This window comes from Numenius arquata, chromosome 14, assembly GCF_964106895.1.
Source record: "Numenius arquata chromosome 14, bNumArq3.hap1.1, whole genome shotgun sequence".
NCBI classification, from domain to species: domain Eukaryota; kingdom Metazoa; phylum Chordata; class Aves; order Charadriiformes; family Scolopacidae; genus Numenius; species Numenius arquata.
Window position 1 is genome coordinate 17512021 of NC_133589.1, and position 14243 is coordinate 17526263.

The 14243-nt window shown below is 50.6% G+C and overlaps 1 protein-coding gene across 1 annotated transcript in view; it reads left to right on the forward strand.

Moving 5' to 3' along the window:
- The window catches only part of LOC141471959 (syntaxin-binding protein 4-like), a 38264-nt gene that overhangs the window by 13445 nt on the left and 10576 nt on the right, over positions 1-14243 (forward strand). The window contains exons 6-12 of the mRNA XM_074158707.1: positions 3036-3121; positions 3841-3961; positions 6630-6771; positions 6967-7073; positions 7502-7655; positions 9376-9448; positions 12727-12824. Of these exons, the coding sequence (XP_074014808.1) occupies positions 3036-3121; positions 3841-3961; positions 6630-6771; positions 6967-7073; positions 7502-7655; positions 9376-9448; positions 12727-12824 (781 nt within the window). The remainder of the gene's footprint in view (positions 1-3035; positions 3122-3840; positions 3962-6629; positions 6772-6966; positions 7074-7501; positions 7656-9375; positions 9449-12726; positions 12825-14243) is intronic.

Consider the following 14243-nt stretch of genomic DNA (forward strand, 5'->3'; position numbering starts at 1 on the left):
GCACTTGTTCATTCATCAGTAATGTTTGGGCACCGTCTGCCCGCTTGCGAATTCCCTCAAATACAGCGCTGAGCACGAAATTAATTCTCGGGAGACTGACACCAGAGAGTGTAGTGCTTGCTGCTGGGCTAAACGTGTGCTTCCAGTTAGTCATGTGTTTGTGACCTTTGGTGGAACTGGGGCTTGCAGCCTTGACCGAGAAAGCAGGGGCTGGGACAGTCGCCCGTGACGTAGCGTTGAGTCACGTCGTCCCTACGGCAAACGGCCGGGCTGGCCCCGGGCTCGGAGCTGGCTGCTCGGGCTCCTGAGCAAATCATGATAAATGCTCCTTTGTGGGGGAGCTTAACGACACTGAAATGAACAACAACAAAGAACGCACCCGTCATAGGTGCCCTTGCTCGTGAGAGTTTGACAGCATGGGCTGGTGATGGGGTTTCCGTTGTTGGGCAGGGTTTGAGGAGCACAAGAGCTGCCAGACTAGTTGCATTTGCATTGACTAAGAGTTTTTTTAGCCATTGTTTTAAGTTCATAACCTGTCCTGTGCTCTGATGGGTTATTATCTGAGGGAAACGTAACAATAGATGACCACAGAAACACCCAGCCCCAAACAAAAACCCAGCTGCTGATGGCTTGGTAACCACTGGAAATGGCACGTTAGCTTCCAGCAGGTTAGTCCTGCCATTGCAATAGGTCAGGGAGCGGTAAGGCCATCACCCAGCGAAATGGGAGGCTGAATCACCCAGAGAAATACAGAGGCTTTACTGGAAAGTTGGGAAAATTCTGCTAAGGTGAGGTCCACCCAAGGTTCAACCCAGGGAACCACAGAACAGCAAACCGCTGTCCCACCGCTACGGAGTCTAAATTGTCCTTCCGTGTCCTCGGTGCTTTTACGTCTATTTCAGCGTGTAGCGCCATGAAACTGCTTCTTAGAACAGTTTTGTGGAAGGTGGGGTTGTCTTCTTTAAGGTCAGGGGTTTAGTTAATAAAGACAATAGTGCGGATGCCAAGTGTTGGGATTCACCAAGGCATTCCACTAAGTATTGTGTGACACTTGGATTTAAAATTAGCATTAAATGGAATGAATAAGGCATACATTTGATGACAATATTAGATAAGGCAGGCACGGGTCTTTGAAGTTAGTTAATGAGCTGGTTGTTAATGGGAAGATGTAAATTACTGAGAGCGTTTCCAGCAGGAACCCAAGGAGCTGATGATTCATTCATCATTTAATATTGTTGACTCTAATCTAGCCAATAATATATAACATCTGTCCCAGTAAAGTAGGCAGATGACACAACGTCTGCTTGTGTGTAAGAGGAGTCTCCTCGCTGAGGAAACTTTGCTGTGGCTGCTTTCCTACAGATTTATGACTTGAGCTTGTCTGACTGTCAAGTGTGAGAGTCAGCCACTCATCGCCAGGCTTCTCCTGTGGCTACAGCATCAAGAAGGCACCTTCCCACGGGGATTCCTTCATGCCTTCAAAGTGGACACCTAATGTTGTTACTGTGGCCACAGAAACAACGCTTTCAGGGTCTCTCCCCATCGCTTGGCTGCTTCTTTAATGACACCTGGAAAGAATTAGTCATCCTTGAGGATCTTCTCTCTGCCAAAAGGTTGGATTGAGGCAGAAGCGTTGGGTTATGAAGCGAGAAGACTGGTTGCAGAGGGACAGCACGCTCCTGGGAGACACGTTGCCCAAAGAGACAATGTGGCAGGAACGGGCACAGGAGGCTGATGTTTGAACGTGCCTCCTCCTCAGCCAAAACGATGCGAGAGGCTCCTGGCAGCCCAAAGCAGGGTTACGGAAACGATGCAGGAGCTGGTAAACATGGTTAATTGTGGTTCTTAATGGTTCAAGAGCTTAACACTTGGGAAAAGGAAGGTCATGAAGCAATTCAGCTGTTGTGTACAGGTTAGTTAGGGCTCATCAAGGAGGACTACACACACTTGGGTAGTTAGATGGTGGTCAAACTCAGCCTGGAAGGAAAGCATTAATGAAGACACTTGGGTGGCTACCCAGCTTTCCAGGGGATGTTGTGGATGAGATTGCTTTGCAGAGAGGTAATAAAGGAAGCAGGGGGTTTACCTCAAAACAGAGGGATCACACTAAATGTTTGTGGGCTGCCATTCCTCCTTGTTCTTGAATTCACTGATAAGCCCTTCTGATCTTGATACCTGTAAATTTAGCATGTGGCTGCTGGTTCAGCATCTTCGGCCATGAGCTGCTGGGAAGAGGACAGAAGCCTGCACTGCCCCAGCACGCTTTATGAGTGCAGGTCTTTGTTAAGGTCTTGTTCTCCAAGAGTTTAGCCTGTGATGATCATGGAGGACATCACCACGGATGGATTCAGAGAGCGGGCTGCTGCTTTTGCATGTGCTCCAGAAGCCATCTCCCATCTTTACCCCAGCAAGAGCAAGCAGGATCTGCTTTCTGTCTAGGAAAGGAAGAGAAAAAACAGAGAATAATCTCCATTTAACTGGTCTGGAAGGAGTCACAAATAGGCCAAGTGTTTTTGATTTATGTTTGCATAGTTGCAGCTCCTTCTGACAGTCTGTTTAATTTCTGTGGTGCGTTAGCTAGACTTCTGAGCCTTATAGTTGGGGGTGAAATTATTCCAGACGATTCTTGGGAGGGCCCAAGCGGTGGGGTCAGGGCAGGGGTGCAGGGCAGGGCTCCTGTGTTCATTCACCATCTCTCGGGAAGGACAATACCTGTCCATACATCCCCTCCCAGCCCCTCTTGCCCATGTTCACCCCAAACACTTTCCAGGGCAGGGAGGGAGCACACCGAAGCCCCAGCCCATCGCAGGAAAGCTGCGCTGCCATGACATTGATTATTGACCTTAATCCTTGCACAAGCTCTTTAAACCATGGGGGTTATACCCTTGTGCATGAGAAATCTCTCTCTGATTGCTGGAGGGAATCATCCCTATAGACTTGGCAGTAAGTCACTGCCATCGGAGGCACCGTCATCATATAATCAGGTGGGGAATAGTTTTGAGCAGCAGCTGACTACCCCATGTTTTTCTTTCCAGGAGAGAGTTCTCCGAGCTGCTGGAGAAGTTCGGCTCCCAGAGCAACACGGGCTCAGCGCGGAGCTCGCCCGTCCTGCACGGCGGCAGTGAGTAGCTCGGTGTGCCTTTGGGGGGAAACCAAAAGCCCCTCTCTCTGCTGAGAAAGTTGCCTTTGTCCCAGCGTTACTTTGAAGGAGTTGTGATTTGATTTGTTGTAGGTGTTTGGGTGGAGGTTTGGAGGAAGAGAAGTCTTGCTCGTCCTTGTTGCAAGCATTTAATATCTCCCCAGGTGCAGAGCAGTGGCCACGGCTAGTCCTGCCTGCACAGAGCACACCCGAAGCGAGGCAGCAAGAGATCTTTTGAAATCTGTGGATTCCAAAGCATTTCAGCAATTGTTCGTTCAACAATCAGTGTTTTTCATTTGCAAGTGGGAAATGTTTAGTGAGATGCAACAAGGTGAACCCAAGCCAGGTGCCAGCACACCAAATCAGGTGTGAGGGGGAAAGAAAGGTTGGACCAGATGATCCTTGAGGTCCCTTCCAACCTGGTATTCTATGAAAGAAGGTGTCTCTCTGGCTTGGCATCCCACCAGAAGGCTGTCAAACCTTCCCCTATGGCCGAGGTAGGTAGGGCTGGCAGAGGGGTGACTGTCCCACACTGGGATTGTGCTGAGCAGGCTGAACATTTCCTCTCCATGTCTTTAACTCCCATGTGGTTTTCCCCCAAAATTTGGGAAAACAGTGTCAGCTCTCAGTGGCAGAGCAGGGGAAGAGGGTGATGCCAGAGTATTTGCATTCCCTGGACTGACTCTGGCTTTGCTGTGCAGGTCGATACCTGGAAAGCACGTCCTCGGGCTCCTCCTCGCGCTCTCAGAGCCCGCTGCTGCTGAGCCCTGCCAATTCCCACAGCCCCTTCATCGGGAACCCGGCGCACCCCCCTCACACACAGTACGTACGGGTCACGCGGGGAGGGCCCCACGGAGCCTGTCCCTTGGTCAGTCGTGAAGATACCACCAAATGTCTAACACTGTCTGAGGGAATGGTAGATCCAGCAAATACTTCCAGTGTGTGAAAAACTGCTTTGTTCATCCTTTTATCTTCTATACCATTGTATCACCACATTGGTTAGGAGACCATGGTGTCTTCTAGAAGTCCTTGTTGTGGTGACAGCTTGGCCGTTCTTGGGCAGGCTTCCCAAGAGCTGCAAAGCTTCCCCATTGAGGCAGTCAATGGTTAGCCATGCAACTGCTCCTCTTCCTCCCCTCTGAAGCTCGGGGAGAAGCCGTGGCTTACAGCTGGCTGAGAGGACCCTGAGCATCACCTTTATAAACCATGTCGTGAGAGGAGGGTTTCTGCGAGGCCAGTGGTGCTTTCGGAAGGTGTTTCAGGAGCATGTTTTCCATTGCCCTGCTTCTGGCACGTTGACCTCATGCAAGGAGAGCACAAGCACTGCCCTCTCAACGCAAACACTCCCGACGCCCTTTGCTTTGGTGTCAACAGTGGCAGCCTACAGACACCGCATCCTTTTGTCTCCGGAGCATCTCCTGGAGCGAGTGTTTTCATGTGGTCATCTGTCCCTTTCATATTTCACAGGGTCAGAGGTTTGGACAAGCTGAGCTTGTTTTTCTGCGGAGTCTCATCTCCAGGGTGTTCGGGGTTGCCCTTCTCAAGAGGGACAGCTGGAAGGGTGTCAGCAGTCATGGCATTGGGACCATTCGTCCCCAGGGCCTGCAGCTTCCCTGTCTTTGCCAGTGTAAACAAGCCAAGTCGCTGGTAAAGAGAATCAGACCTCGCTGCAGAACCAGTAAATCCTCTCGCTAAATACCAGCTCTTCATTAGGGATTTGCAGAGGACAAATATTTGGCACCAGAGGTTTAAGCTGTTTGCACAGAGTGAGAGACCCTCACAGAGGAGAGGCCAGCTCTTCTGCTTGGCAGCTGGTCTGGGCAAACTAGACCTCCTTGCTCTGCTGTTAACCCGCTCCAGGCTGCGACACAGGCTAGAGGGGACCTGGCTTTGTGGCCTCCTTGCTCAGTGCTGCCATGCTGTGCCATCTTCTGCTTGTCTCCATGCCAGTGCCAGGCCCCAGTAGTCTCCTCCTGGAAGAGAAGAGTCCATCTGAAATCCCGGACTGTGCAGAGCCTTGAGGTCTCTGAGATGTAGAGGTGCAGAGATGTAACTCAGACCATGTGCAGCAGGGTCTTCTCATGCATGCAGCTGCCATCCCTGACCCATCCTTTCCTCTCACTGCAGGTTGTCCCCAGGCTGTGACCTCTGGATGCAGTGTCATCTGAGGTCCTGGCACCCCACTGAGCAACGGGACCCAGATACGATTCAGTCTCACCATGGATAGTGTCTGTTCTTTTGATTCAGAAGTTTTTAATGCTACATTTTGTGACATCATTTTCCTAAAAATATTTCTTAGAGCAATGGGTTTTTTTGTGAGACTAAGACAGATGCTGCGTGAATGCAGCCCCTGTCTCCTGGATGGCCAGCTGGTTCTCCTGGGGGTCTTTTGCTGCTGGTTTGGAAGGGTGCTGGCCACACACTGCTCTGTCACTGGGGTGTCTGAGCACTGGGGATGGCATCGGGTACGCGCTAGTGTCACTGTGAGGCCCGGGATGCTGAGCTGTCATTGCGTCTTAAGTTATCAGATAGCACAAGGAGGACCAGAAACTGCAGACCATTTGATGAGTGGCTGTAGTGGAAATAAACTGGAAAGGGGAAAAGCCGGCTCCTTCCATTAGGAGGAGAAGGCTTATTGACCCTTTGATCCCACCAAATTCTTCCCCCAAAAACTCCCTGTTGCCATGCTGCCCACTGGCCCGTCGGTGGCCAGTGAAATCTCTGCCCCCACAAGCACTTACTGCAATTGCTGTCTCTCCCTCTCTGCACAAAGCCACCGGCCGTGGCCTGGTCTTGGTGGCCTCTTGGGTCCTGCCTAGAGGGCAGCTCATTAAGGGTTGACCTCTAACAAGGTCCAACCTTGTTACTGCTCCATTTGCAGTACGTCCTTGACTGGGCAAGTCACCTCTACCACCGCCACAGAAGTAAATCACGGTGTGGTGGGTATTGTGATAAAGGCACTCAAGGGTTCATTTCTTAGGGCATCTTGCAAGGTTTGGAGTCCAAACCTTGGCTAAGACGCAGTCAGCTGTGTATCCTCAGCTTCACTTGGATGTTTGCTAAGGGCTACTTAATAGTTGACCAATCTGTAAATTGCTGTCTGGTGATTTAGGCCAGAGTTGCTGGATTTGAGCAATAACCACATCGATCCTTCGTATGCTTTTGGCTATAAAAACCAAGAATGCCAAATATGTTCTGGTTAAACCTTTAGTTTCTTCTCCTTTTATTTTCTAAATGCAAATGAGTATGCCCCAGCATTTGGGATTATGGAAACCAGTCATCTTCGTAATGCTGAACAATGCCTGCTGAGAAACCGGAGTCCTCACCTCTTCTTTCCAAGGTTGGGTGGAAGAAAAGACGCAGAGGCAGAAGAGGTTGGGAGAAGTTAGAAGGGTCACGCATGGAAGGAAAGCCAGGCAGAGTTTGTTCAGCAACAGGGGAAAATAAACCAGATCATTTTGAGTCACCTGCTAACATCTCTCCCTTGCAGCTACTCCATTGAATCAGGAATCCAGAGCATTTCTATAGCAAAATCCTCCGGCTTAGGGCTGACAATCAGTGGTGGATCTAACAGGCCTGATGGCCCCATGATTTATGTTCAAGAGCTTTTGCCAGATGGTGACTGTTACAAGGTAAGTCAGCGTGGAGACCCTCAGTGACTTTGCAATGGGGACCTCTCCTAGAAGCTGTAGCTGTTCTGAAGCAGCTTTTCTAAGAATAGATGAATAATGCATTGCACGGACTAATGAGGATTTGTGTTGCAGGAGAAGGCTTTGGGCAGAGGGACATTCCTTCCCAATGCTCTGACTTTCTCCTTCTTTGTTTAGGATGGTCGGCTCCGACCCGGTGACCAATTAATCGCTATCAATAAAGATTCTTTGGTGGGCAGCACACATGAAGAGGCCAGAAAAATAATTGCAAAAGCCAAATTCAGGTAGGAATGTAACATATTTCCCTTCATAATCATGGTGCTGTTGTGTCTTAGGCAGAAACCCTTCATGTCATACCAATGTTTGGCTTCAAGAAGCATTAGGATTCTTAGTCTTTAATGGTAGTTCAAGATGGTCCTGAGAGGTGGCCATATAAGGATGCATGGATCATCCTGAAGTGTAATCCAGACCTACCCAATGTTCTGGTCCTCAAGAAAATCCTCTATCACTGCCCAGCAGAGTTCTGTAACAGAACTGAAGGTCCAACAAGTATTCCAGCTGGTGGAGATCCCACTACACTGGTGTAGGCTACATGGCCTTAAGGGAGATTATCCCGGAGAAAGAACCACGGGCATGGAAGTTCTACAAATTCAAGCTGTGCTTCTTTTTTGTTATTGTTGATAAAATGTTCTGTATTTGCTGTTTGTTGAAGACATGAGGGAAACACAGAAGTGGCCTTTATTCCTGGAAGGGGACGGTTACACCCTGGAATGTCAGTTCATAACAACATCCCGTCGCCACCTCCGAAGGCTGTGGGAAACGGTCTGAGTTCCTGCAGGCTGAAGGTCCATGTCAGGTCCCCAGAGGTAGGTTGAAGTTCATATCTAAGAACCACAGACATCACTCCTATGATCTTTCTTTGACCAGAAAACTCTTCTTCAGGGACTCCATGGCAGTCCTTCTGGAAGGTGGGAAGTCTGTAATGCTGATGTATGTAGCCCTGTTTTACAGCCAGGTGTTTTAAATCTGAAATATTGTTTCTTCTCTCTTGGGTTTGAGACAGCGAAGGATCTGTGGACGTAATGAGAGGAGTTTCATCTCCGGGGCCTGCATTCAGACTTGTTTCAGAAGTCTCAGGTTCTAAAAAAACCAAAACCCTTCTGTGGATGGCAACCTGCATCTCATACAGTACCAGTCATAGGGCTGGAAGGGATCTCAGGAGTCAGTTTGATCTAGTCTCCTACCCAAAGGCAGGAACAGCTCTTTGTTCTTAAAGACCTCTGATGAGGATGAATCCACAGCGTTCCTAAGCAGTCCGTTTCTGCTCTTCACTAGCCTAATGATAAGCCAGGCTCATTCCTCCTGTGAAGCCAACTCCACGTTGTGTTCGCAGAGACAAGCGTTCGAGCTGCGCGTGGTGAGACCGGATTTAACCACTCCACCCTCACGATAATTTCGGCCCATGGCTGGATTCCTTGCATTTTCCACTCCTCTCCTGGACTGGTGCAATGCCGGGGGTATCTTCCGCCCTCTTCCATGTAAAATTCCTTTAGAAAACCAGCTGGAGGTTCCTTTCATACAAGCATCGTTCACAAAAGATCTTTCTTTCCAGACCCTGTGGAGACATGGACTTGTAGGAATCACAGAATCATTGAAGGGTTTGGGTTGGAAGGGACCTTAAAGATCATCGAGTTCCAACCCCCTGCTCTGGGCAGGGACACCTCCCACCAGACCAGGTTGCTCAAAGCCCACACGCATGTTGCCTTTTGATGTACCGGGCTGGAGACAGGCTTACGAAAGTCAACCTTAGCCCATATACAAGTACCTGAGTAGTACAGGTAGATCCTTCACCATCCAGCAGAAGGTGTGCTTGTGTAATGTTGTGCACCTATGTGAAATTACACAGCCGGCTGGAATTAAATTGCTCCTTTCCTCACTTTGTTGCTAGAAGATGGAACTTTTAAGGAGGTCTGGGCTTCCACGTTAGGGAAAGCGTGCTCAGGCACCCGTGCTACCTGTCTATGTCCTCAGCACCAATGCTAAGCCCCTCTCTAACTCTAAGCTGTGGAAGCACTGTCTTGGTGGTGCTCAGCCTATCTACCCTGTGACTAGTTTTTGCTCCTACTTGTGCTTTCAGCAGTGACTGGGCTCTTAAGAAAGATCTGGGCTCTGGTCTCGGCTCCCTGTCACGCTCACTGTGATAATCATGTGTTTTGGGTAAATAGCACAACTGGCTGCGGTCAGGCTCAGGACCTCACTGGTGGGTTAGATGCAGAGCTTTAGGGAGAACCTCCGCAGAGAAACTATACAAGGCCAAACTCATCCTCAGCTTTCAATTGTAGTAATGACAAACTCATTTTTCTGTGTGTGACCAGAGGTTTTGAGATGGCTCCGGAATGTGTCTGTGCCAAGAGCTCCCAGACAAACCCCTGGAGTCTCTTCTGGCCCATCTGCAGAGGAGGTCCTTGTGGTGCCTTTGCTCTTTATGGGCCAGATGGGTTGCTCTTTTGAACTCCTTTACCTTCTGCTCTTTATTTACACCCAGAGCTTAGCGATTATCTGTGCTGTTTTGTCTTCTTTTTCTAGAATAGGCGTGAAAATCATTTTCCTGTGCCTTCTTTGTCACCGGACATTTGCCCACCAGAGCTCACCATCTCAGGTAAGGGACCTGCTAAATTGCTTTCTTTGTTTGGGTGACAAACACAGCCTTGGCTCCTCGGTGCTGAGGAGGATGAAATTAATCTTGATCAGTGTTTACATTGCTGTAGTGGAATTTAATGGTGTGATAACGAGACTCAGCACACTAGGAGAGAGAGGAGGTGGCAGCTTGGCTGACTCAACTGGTAGTGATTATGTCCATGTTTGTCCATCGTAGCAAAATTCTTTACTAAGAGCAGGACTAAGGTATTCACAGGAGACAACTTCTTCCACTCCCAGCCTGTGTTTCACTTGCAGCAGTGCCTTTGTCACATGCAAAGACCACGTCAGACCTGCATCCAGCAGGTCCCATTGCAGGCAACGTGCCCTCCTGATGGGGATGGGTGGACCTTGGAGACACAGTACAAAAAAGTCAATTAATGATAGCTGAAATGTACATGGCAACCCTGGGCATCGTACAGGCATTAAGGATGCCCCCAGTTGGTCAAGTTGGGAAATTGCTTATAGATGTCAGACTCATAGAATGGTTTAGGTTGGAAGGGACCTTAAGTCACATTTCTCTCTACATCCAGGCTTCACTTTTGGCTTGCTTGTCCGTGCTGTGTTTTCTCTCCATGCTCTGAGTCCCATCCTGAGCTCATAACTTTTTGGGGAGAGACCTACTCTCTTCACCCGATAGGATGGCAGCATCGGGAGGTGAACTCAAATCACCCTGAAGCTTCACAGATGCCTTAGGAATCACGGGAATCCTCAATAACCCCCATGATCCAATGCCCAGGGAGATGACCTCCAGCAAGATACCTATGATATAAAGGTTACTTCTGCCTAGAGGAAAAGCTGGGCTTTTCTAGTAAGTCCCAAGCAAGCCCGTCATTCTCATGGCCACAAGTCAGACATCCCTTCCTTCCCCATGCGCTGCCGAGGCGCTGGCCCCACTTCCTGGGTTGTAGTTTCCACCTGGAAGGCTAAAAGAGAGCATTGCAGGTTAAATTGTGTTTAGTCTACACCTGAGATTAGTGGCAGAGACAGGGAGCAGACGGTGCGGGGCCGGGTGTGCGTCAGCACTCTGCTCCCAGGGATAGAATCACAGAATAGTTTGGGTTGGAAGGGACCTTAAAGATCATCCAGTTCCACCCTCTGCCATGGGCAGGGACACCTCCCACTAGATCAGGATGCTCTGTCTCACCTTGAGCAAGCTCAGCAGGCTTCAGCCTTTGCCTCCCGTGCTCCGCAGAGACCCTGGGACAGGGACAACCCTTGGTCTTGATTTCAGGTAGGCTCTTGGGTGGCCACCAGCAACCACCAGAGGTTCTGGTGACGGGGAGCAGAGCCTTGGGTCATGTCATCAATGCAGCAAAAAGCAATGACCTAATCACTTCCTGATTTAACCAGGGGATTTCATGACACGTGGGGTTTTTTTTATGTGAAATGCTGACGAGGCTTTGTGTCCGTGTTGTCATCCATGGAAGCAGACAACTGGCTTTGAAAGAGCAGCGGCCAGGCTTGGAGCCGGGGCCAGCAACTGGCTCTCTGCGGTTGCCTGATGGATGCCCTAGATATCTCCATGTCTGGAGCTGAGAGCAAAGCCACGTGGAGCTAATCCTGATTAGCCATGCGTCGAAGGGTAACGGCTCTGCCCTTGAACTTGGAGAGTAAAGTGTTGGTGGCCGATCCAGCAAACCCATTTATTACATCTCGCTGCTTCCCAGCTGCTGGCGTTAGCAGAGCGCATGAATGACTGGATTAGGAGGATTATGCTTGTGCAGCACCTCCACTGCTTCTCCCTGCCTTCTCCTCACCTGGTCTCTGCCCCAATGGGTGAGGAGGATGCGGTGAGAAGTGCTCGAGAGGTTCAGGAGAAGTGGTGGTAACTCGGCAAGACGGGGCTTCCCGTGATGTTACTCAGATCCTGGGCAGGTGAAAGAAATTCACCTGGGCAAACCCTGTGCCACTGGCACGAGAGAGTTGTCCCTGACCCAGGCTGATGGCCTGAGAGCAAGCAGGGACAGGCAGAGCCCCGCACCTCGCTGGAGTCTGGCAGGGCAGCTCCCGAGCGGGTAACACCTTCTGCAGCCCTTTGTCCAGGGAATGTCACGACTTCATGACAGGCTGAGAGAGTTGGGGGGTGTCAGCCTGGAGAAGAGAAGGCTCCGGGGAGACCTTAGAGCCCCTTCCAGTCCCTCAAGGGGCTCCAGGAAAGCTGGGGAGGGACTCTGGATCAGGGAGGGGAGCCCTAGGAGGAGGAGGAAGGGTTTGACACTGAAAGAGGGGAGATGGAGCTGAGATGTGGGGAAGAACTTCTTTGCTGTGAGGGTGGTGAGAGCCTGGCCCAGGTTGCCCAGAGAAGCTGTGGCTGCCCCATCCCTGGAGGGGTTCAAGGCCAGGTTGGAGGGGGCTTGGAGCGACCTGGTCTGGTGGGAGGTGTCCCTGCCCAGGGCAGGGGGTGGCACTGGATGGGCTTTAAGGTCCCTTCCAAGCCAAACCATTTGATGATTCTTATGGACGAGGGTTAATCGTACTGGAAAAAGTGGCGTTCCCTCCAGGTCTAGAGGAGCACCAGTGTCAGGACATGGCAGCAGGGCTCGCTCTCCACTCCGTACCGATTCAGCTGTGATGGCAGTGCCCATAATGACGAGCCAGATGTCAGCAGCTGGTTCTTCTGATCCCACGACAGCTTTTCACCAGCAAAGCAACTGCCGTTTCTGCCTCTTTCTCCCTCTGTGTCTGCCTCACAACACGTGGCTCCTTCTACCCCAAAAAAAACCCCACCTGCCCAACTGAGGAAAAAGGGTTCAAGGCTTTTTGCAGCCTTGGGGAGGGGAAAAAGTCTCGCAGTGGTGTTTTTCCACATCACTTTTAATCCATTGACTCCTATTTCCAGCGGTGTTGTGAAAGCAAAGGCTGCATTGTTTTGCTTAATTAGAGAAGACAAGACCCAGGCAGATCTTTATTTTTTTTTCGCAGATCACCATAACTACAGACTCCAAGACTCCACAAAAAATTGTGATTGGAAATTTCCAAAGTGCTATTTTTGTAGCCCTAGCGCCTTGGATGAAACATCCCGTTTTAAACCATGCAGAGGCCCAGTTTCAGTAAGGGTTTGCCCCACTATCCAATCTTTTCAGTGGTGGCGTGGTTCAGATTTAGTAAATCCTGGTCCTTGATTGTTAGTCTGCTGCACACACGTTATATTTCATGCAAGGAGAGTTGTGAATTTTTCTTTGCGGGCACCTCTTTCCCCAACCCAAGTGCTTTTAACATTTATTTTTGGCCTTTCAGCACCTGCTTCGGCATCTAATCACAAAGCAGCTTCAGGCACCAAACCAAAAGTAGCGCTGGATCCCCATATCCGGCTCAAGGATGGGAAACTGGAACTGGTAAGTGGAACGGTCCCTCTCCCCAGAGCCAGGTTTCCTCTCGATCCTCTCCCAAGGTGCACTATGCAGAAGAGAGTCCACTGGCGTTGATACCTCCTTGCTTTCAGCTGCCACTTTATTGGCAATAAGCTTGTGGGAATGGTCTCCTTGTATTGCTTTTCTGTGAAAGGACTGGTTGAGACCTTTCAGCTCTGGTTCTTGCACTGATGTTGCACTTGGGCATGGAGGAGACCAGGCCAGGTAGTAGCATGGGGGTCACTATGTCGCTTGTTTTTTGGAGGGATTAAAAAAATGCAAGCCTGAATAGATCACTGCTCTAGTCTACATGGACACCGTCCTCATCCGAACATCCTGCTCCAGCCTAATTCCCCTTGGCCCCTCCAGGAGGCTGACTGGGCTGTGCTGGGAACAGCAATAGCACAGGGGGTGGGAGAGCAGAGCCAGACACGGGGCTCAGAACATCACTTCCCTGATTGGCCTCACATCCCTCACCTGCTACAGTTAATTAATCTGATTTTTGAGACAGAGGCATAAGAGTCAGCCACCAAAATGTATTTACTACCAGGAGTCTGGGAAAAACAATGGGTCTCAACTCTTTGGTCAAGTTTGCTGGAGGTCGGGTCTGGCCTCTGAAGGTAAAAATGGAGAAGAGGATGTAGTGAAACATCCTGATTGTGTCCGAAGGGGCATTTAAACACACCTTGGCTCATCTTGGCTATTTCTCAATGCTCCGGGGAGCTCCAGGAGTCTCCTCCTGGCAGCTGCATCTCCCTCGAACGTATTCCTTTGACTCAGGGCTGTAGGAGCAGGCAGCTGACCTCCAAACCTCCCGGTGCTGCTGTCACTGCTGGGGTGACATGGGGCAGACTGGTGTGGGCGCGGGGGGGGGTGTGCTGAAAAACGAGTTATCTCCCCCAGGATCCAGCCAGAACCGCTGCTCCTTTCACCATGGTATGGAAAATATATTCCACGGGCATCATCAAAGGGCAGGGAGTGGAGTTGCCCGTTCGCTCCCCAGGACCCCGGTGAAGGACAGAGTGCCCTTGGGGGGCCATACATGGTTTTGGGGTCTATTTTACACACACCCCCCCCCCCGAGTACTGCTGAATTTTGGGGGAGGAGCGTGGGAAGGCAGCCCCTTCGCAGGGCCGGGGGACTCCGAGGAGAACCCGATGCGACGAGCATCTGCTGCCACCCGACGGCCGATCCAGCGCTCGCCCTTTGGCTGCTCCCGGGAGGGCAGGACGCAAGCGGGAACTTTTCTTCTAAGCCTGTATAATTCCCCCAAAGCAGGATTTAGGATGGCTTTTCCGGTGGGGGGAGCGGGGACGCTCGGTTTCCCCATTTAAAAGCCAGGGTTACGAGCGGGAGGCTGCAGCGGTGCCAGGGGCAGGACACGCAGACCGACCTGAGATGGTT